Raw genomic sequence first — 7,459 nt, 5'->3', positions numbered from 1 at the left:
CCTTAATTTAAATTATAAAAGATTAAAAACTTATTTATAATATATAAAAAGTAAAAATGAATAAATTATTATTATAACAACTTTTATACTTATATGTTATTCAATTTTTTTTTAGATATTTTTAAATGTGTTTTTGTAAATCACATGTTATAGTGAATATATCTCCATCTTCATTTAAAATGAATATCTTCAATATTTTTTTTCTAATTCTAGAAATTACAATATATAATTCTTTATTACATACTTATATCACTACAAGAAAATATTTCATTAATAACTAATTTTAGTGACAAAACATTATTAGTCATTATAGTAACAATTTCGGATATCAATCTACAAAATAAAAAACTATTGATTACTATAATAGTAACTATTATGAATAAAAATTATAACGGGTCTCTAAATTAATTTTTAAAATTTAGCTACCAAAAAACATTGGTTATTACACATTAGTTATTGAAGAAGCTGGTCTTTAAATTAGTCTCATTAATTAGTAATTAATTTAGCGATTAATTATAAATTTTTAGTAACCAATAATTTTTTATTTTGTAAATTGGTATTTAAATTGGTCATTGTAGTGACTAACAACTTTTTTATCACTACAATTAATTGTTAATGCATTTTCTTGAATCTAAAAGAAATTAGTATACGTTTTTAAAAATTTATCTATTTGGAAATATGTTTCCAAGAAAAATATCTCAATGCTACACGTAACCAATAATGCACATCTCTTTGATTAAGATTCATCCTATTTTATTATATAAGTTGTTATATTTTACACTTATTTAAAAGCATATGTCTATTACACACTTAAAATTACCAATTGTTTAATAAATGACCCATACTTTATATAAATATCCTCTTAATTAAAAAAAAAAAAAACTCGAAATATTTGGTCGTTATTAAGTTTTAGCTTCATTTCTAATATCTTAGTGATGAAATTTTAATGTGAAGTAATGAAATTATATATATATATATATATATATATATATATATATATTTTTTTTTGGCGGAGTCACGATGGAACAGGCGGGGTCACGACCCCCAAACTTTTTAAATTTTTTTAAATTATACATATTTAAAATTTTTAAACAATATACTTTTTAATTTTTAAATTATATTTATCACTTTAAATTAGATAATAATACACTGAAAATTAATGAAAATTAAATTAGGTATTTTTTATTTCTTTTATAAAGTACAATATTAATAAATAGTATAATATAAAATTAAATATAATAAAATAAAATTTTTAAGATAATTTTTATTTTCTCTTCACATTGTTTTTTGAGTTTTTTTACGTGTTCTACTCATCTCTCATCTTTACCTGATTTTTTTTGTTATTGAATAAAAAAACAAGTTAAACAGAAATTCATTATTTCTTTCCTCATTTTTTCATATCTTCTCTCATTCTTAAAGAAAAAAATTTATCTTGTCTCACTTGGTAGTGCAATAATTGTTTAATATTTAACCCTATTTTTTTTATCTCATTACCCTTTTGTATATTCATTTTTATGAATATAGAAGAGCAAGTAATGTATTATGTGATTTTTTATAGAGGGTTTTTAATTGTAACTCAATTATCATACTTTTTTTTAGTAATTATGTCTCTCAATTTTTTATTATATTATAATAATAATAAATTTGTCTTAAATTTGTTTTATAAATAGGTATATTGATAAAAAATAAAAGAATAAATTCATTTTTTTAAATTGATAAAAAAAAGGAAGATGAGAACAAGACAATAAGATTGATCATCACAATAGAAAATCAATATTTTACATATAATATGATTATTTACATTGAACAAAAAATAGCTAAAAAATTTAGTTATGATTCAATTATTTGATAAGTTCAAAAATATGAAAATATATATATATATATATATATATATATATATATATATATATATATATATATATATATATATATATATATATATATATATATATATATATATATATATCACGTCCACACCATCTAAACATGGTTCACTTTCAATCTTCAATATAATAAAAGAAACTACATTAGTTACTTTTAAATAAAATTAAGATTAAATATTTCAAAATACTATAACTAAATTGAAAAAAAAAATACTAGATAAAAAGAATATTAAACTATTATATTACTTCTCATTTTCAAATTTCAATATACATTTATACAAATAAAATGCAAAATTTATGAAAACAAAAAAATTAACAAGTACTTAAAATAATACAAAGAAAAATTGAATTTGTTTAGGAACAAAATTGATCAGTAAGAAAAGAATTTCATTAATAAAGCAAAATAATGCAATCATATGTTAATTACTTATGAACAAAAATTTGTCAATAATTATTCATTCATAAATACTCACAAATTTTCTTTTATCTTTAAATATTTCGATTTATTTTTTCTTTTTCTCCATTTCTTCTTCTTTTGGCTTTATTCTTTTTTCTCTTCTTCTTTCTTTATCTCTTCCTTCGATGTCATTAGCCGTCGTTGATGTTTATCATTATCGTCATGATTATTGTTTGTCATCTCGTTGAGGTTGTTCCTCTTCCTCCCCTTCTTATCTTTCTACTTTGTTGATGTTGTCGTTGCCGTTGTCGCTGCCACAAGTTACTGTTCCTCCTCCTCCTTTCTTTTTTCTCCTTATTCTTCTTCTCTTCTTGTTCTTTTATTCTTTTCATATTCTTCTCACCAATCTTTAGTTTATTTATAGCATGTTTCTTGTCAAATTTGACTAGAAATTTAATGTCTATTTTATCAATGGATTAAGCGATACATTTTTACAAATTTAATTAACAATGAATTTATCGATGAACTTTCAAAAAATCAATTACCAACAAATTTATAGATGAAATTTCAAAAAGTTAAATTATTTTATAACAACTTAAACAGAAACTTTGATGCACATTTTAGTAACAAGTTTTATTGAGAAAAATATCTTTCAATAAAAAGAAATTCATTATTAAGAGATTTTGCAAATAAACTCATTGATGACGGAAACATGTGCAAGTAATTAAGATCATAAAATACGTCAATAAATTTTGCCACTAAATATTATTTTATAAATAATTTATTTGTACTGGCAGTGCAATATTTTCTAATCACAGTGCATTTTACAAAGTAAAAAAATATACTATAGTCCTCATTATTACCCTTAAAATAATAAATCAGTTTTCATATGTTTTCCATATTTGTAAGCACCATTAAACTTTAGTTTTTAAACAACAAATTTATTTCAAAAATTATATTTATATTACTACTAAATAATAACATAATAAACCATAAACGTGAAATGAAGTTTGATTACATATTTTATCACTCTAAGTATCATCATTTTATAAAAAATTATTTTATCTTTTTTTATATTTTAACATTAATATTTTCAATTATCACAAATTTATCTGTGAGAACCCAAATTTTCAGCCCCTTAATTTCTCTTCTCTCTGCCACCTACACCACATAACTGCACTACATTTCATTTGCACCCTTCTCCCTCTCCTCTTCCTCTGCCTTCTCTCTACCAAAAATCTGAATTTCACTCTCCCTCTGTTGCAGAGTCCAGACCTGAGGCTAGTTAGGATCTTCTCTCTCAGCCACAATTCCTTTTCCTCCATCTCTTTAGGTTGCTCAATCGAAGTGTTCTTGGTTGGAAGGATTCTAGCTAGTTAGAAATATATAGAGGTAAGGGAAGCTAACCCCTCCTCTTAAATTGTATAGAAAATTTGTGGATGAGCCTGAATTGCATGTTTGATTGATGAATTGATTTTGGATTGCATGATTTGGTGAGTAATTGAGTGGTGTTTGAGGAGAACAGACCTACTGCATGTGGGAACAGGTTCGTGACCTGGTATTTTCGCCTAGGCGAGTGACTTTCGTCTGAGCGAAAACACCAGGAGACGCACCTCTGTTCCTGCGCGAAGTCTTGCCTAGGCGAGCTGGAGTAGCCTAAGCGAGAGACGAATCTCGTCTAGGCGAACCAGCCTAGCCTGAGCGAGAGTTCGCCCAGGTTTTCTTTTTTTGCCACTATTAGTGTCTCGCCTAGGCGAGGCTGGCTCGCCTGAGCGAGATTACCTCTTGCCTAGGCTAGGCTTTTTAGCCTGAGCGAGAGCTACTGCATTGGGGTGGGGGTGTTCCAGTTCTGTTTTCATTTGTGAGAATGCATGTTTTAATGTAGCCTTGTGCAATTTAGACCCTGTATGGTTGGAATACTACCATTGATATATTGTATGATTAAATTGGATGAATATAAATTATGAGAAGTTGTAATTGAAATGGAATTTCAAGGGAATTTCGAGTGGAATTGTAATGTGTGTAAGGACGTGAGGAATCCAAATTGTTTGGTATCCTGAAACTCCAATAATCATTCAAGATCAGATAGAGTAGAATGGATTATGTTGTGAGGAGTAGCAGGAGGTCCTCGTCATTGGACTTGATCCAGTCCTAGACGTGAAGGGGACTTACCTTGGGAACGGTCGGGTGAGTACTCCATGCGTCCAGACTTTGCAGAGTTTGGGAACCGTTGCAGGTGCAAGCCACCAAGAGTCCAACGTCGCTTACACAATCCGGATATCGAGTCTAGAACTTATGATTGAATTGCATGTTATGAATGATATTTCTAAATTGTGAAGTGTATCAGTGTTTCTCATTTCAGTTAGCTTACCCTTCTTGTTTGTGTTTGCTTGCTTTTGCATATTACCCTTTTGCAATGATCACCTATGGTTGGTGTGAGCAGAGCAGAAACCAGATGGAGATACTCCTTCCTGAGCAGGAGTTGAAGTCTTACTAGGAGTGTTCGCTATAGTTGTAGGTTGCTGCGGTACAATTTTTGGGATTGTGTAGTTTAGCATCTTTTATACCTACTCTTACCTTGTGTATATAGATGTGGCCTTTTTGGAGAACTATACTAAATTCACATTCTAGTGTGTATAACTGTTATTCCTACTATCTGTTATGTTTGATTAAGATATAATGTTTTGTTTGATAGTGTGAAAAACTATTAAATGGGATGTTACATTATCAATCCGTTAAAATTTTAATAAAGTTATAAAATAGTACAAAGATAACTAAAACTACGTTTTTTTTTGTCATTTTTTGTATAAAATATAATTAGTTAAATCTCATTTTATTTTTTTATTATTTTATAACACTTCATTACTCAATTACATGTAATTAACTTTATAAACTATTTTAATTTTAAAAAAAAATTATGAGAAGACAAATCAATAAAAAAAATTTAAAAGGTTAAATTTAAATCTCCCCTTATTTGAATGATAAAAAAAATTACCGTAATGATTTTTTTTTCTTAAATAAGGCTAAGGATCTTTAACTAAAACCGTTATTTTGAAGCAGGATAAGAATCCCATAGACCGTAAAGTTATTCCTCATCAAGAATGGAAGATAACAAATTCATCTCAATTCTTGGACCCTGTTTATAGACAGTAATTATTAGACTCCCTCTACTAAGACATTATTTGTTTCGATAAAATAAAAAGAATATAAAACTTAGGATGCTAAAAATAGAATTAATTAAAGAATTAAAATGTTTAACTCCATCAAACAGTTTTGTTCATTAAACAGTTTGTTTGAATTTTAAATTTTATCGAATTTTTACTATATTTGAATATATTATATGTTTAGAGTTTAAACATACAAAAATCTGTTATTTAACAATTTTATTAGAAAATTTTATTATAGATTTTATCATTATTTATAAATATGAGAGAAAACGAAAGTTATAAATTTAACATTAATAATAATTTGTATTAAAAATGTAATATTTAATAATTTTACAATGAAAACAAATTTTGAACATCGATTGTAATAAATTTTTAATAACAAAATCGAAAACTGTAGAACTAGGAGGTGCGCTACGCCTGAAGAGCAAAAGGACTTTGGAGCAGATCGTAGGGAGCCCACATAGTGTCCAAAGGACAAGGCATGTTGGCGTCGAGCCTGACCCAAGGCTTCCCCTTCCCACTCCAATGCAGCAGGCTCACGGGCCCGGGATGCAGTTTCCGGCAAAGCCCACGAAAATTATCCCCGCCGAGCCCGTGCTGATTCCACCGGCGATCCACCGCCGCAATCCTTCCGGCGAAGACCAGCAAGAACGGTGGAAGTGACCCGAGCTCGTAGATCCGCATCCTCTTCTGCAACTCCATCCACTCTTCGATCACTGTTGTATAGTCCCCCGCCCGCCACTGATGTAGGTCAATCACCATAACGCCGGTGTTGAAGTAGCACGGCCGCTTCCGGTTCGAGAACGAGAGTGAGAGCGAGGGGTTGGCCCAGAACGAGGGTGTGAAGTAGGCCGAGAAGTTGGCGGAGCAGTACTCCGGCGCGGCTAGGACCTCCGTGTCACCCAGCGGCGTGGCGGCGAGTTTGGCGATGTCGTCAACAAGGATTAAGTCGGAATCAAGATATACGACTCTGACGACGCAGCGAGGAAGGAGGTCTGCGAGGTAGCTTCGCGCGTAGTTGAGGGGCGTGTCCAGCGCGGAGCGTATGGAAGTGGAGATGAGCCGCGAAACGGCGTGGTCGTCGAAGGGGTAGATTTGGAAATTCAAGTAAGGAAAGGAATTGGTTAGTGTTTGGTTAAGGGTAGCGAAGGAAGAAGGTTGAGAGGCTGCGGAGAGGAAGTGAAAAATCACGTTTTCCGGACATGAGCTGTGTTGGAGCACGGAGAGGATTGCCGCCATGGAGCCTCGGAGGTATGTGACGTCCAGGGTCATTGCCACGTGGACTGCGTTTCCAGGGCACGTGTCATTCGGGTGGTGCTGTAGGGTGTGGCATGTGGGGGAGTTATAGAACTTTGGAGCTTCTTTAAAACGTTGTTGGGTGGTGGTCATGGAGAAGACTACTGTGGTATATTGAAATGTGAAGATGAAGAAGAGGAAGAAGAAGGAGAATGTGGAGCTACGTTCCATTATGGCATGCGTCAACAAAGTGGGATTGGTTTTCATTAACATGGATACCTTAAGATGCCATATAAAATGTTAGGATTTCTGTGGGGGGTTTTCAGTTTCAGCTCCCTTTCACAAAGATTGAGCTGTCTCAACTTTTCTTTTTTCTCTTTCATCTTATTTATCACTACTATAGGTTTTTTTCACCATCATGCTCTAATTTCATCTTATCAAGATGATGAGATTTAAAAAGAATAAATTATATGGATAAGTCGTGCCAAATTGTGATTATTAGTTGAAATGACTTCATAATAAATAGACTGAAATTATGTTAAATTATATGACAATTTTTTTTATGACAATTTTTGTTAAAAGTTATGTCATCATAATTTAAAACAATTTTAGTTCTAAAATTAAATAAATAGAAGTTGTATCAAGATTTGATTACTTAAATTTCTTTTATTCTAAATTTGAAATGGTCTCAAACCGTAACGACTTCAATTTTAACAAAATATGAAATTGTATTATTTTGACAAAACTTGTTCATATATAAGTTTAAAAAAAAGTTT

The 7,459-nt window shown here is 30.4% G+C and overlaps 1 protein-coding gene across 1 annotated transcript; it reads right to left on the bottom strand.

Annotated features, from left to right (window-relative positions):
* Positions 1 to 5,807: 5,807 nt before the first annotated feature.
* Positions 5,808 to 7,147, bottom strand: LOC114179431 (probable galacturonosyltransferase-like 1). Its single transcript, XM_028065774.1, has one exon. The coding sequence runs from the start codon at positions 6,954 to 6,956 to the stop codon at positions 5,859 to 5,861; it is 1,098 nt and encodes a 365-aa protein (XP_027921575.1). The 5' UTR covers positions 6,957 to 7,147; the 3' UTR covers positions 5,808 to 5,858.
* Positions 7,148 to 7,459: the final 312 nt, after the last annotated feature.

This window comes from Vigna unguiculata, chromosome 3 (assembly GCF_004118075.2).
Source record: "Vigna unguiculata cultivar IT97K-499-35 chromosome 3, ASM411807v1, whole genome shotgun sequence".
NCBI lineage: Eukaryota > Viridiplantae > Streptophyta > Magnoliopsida > Fabales > Fabaceae > Vigna > Vigna unguiculata.
Note: the sequence above shows the minus strand (reverse complement) of the source record. Positions and strands in the feature narration are given on the sequence as shown.

Bases quoted from the DNA above. Each gene is read 5' to 3' on its own strand.
- LOC114179431 (XM_028065774.1), bottom strand. From the start codon at position 6,956: ATGTTAATGAAAACCAATCCCACTTTGTTGACGCATGCCATAATGGAA.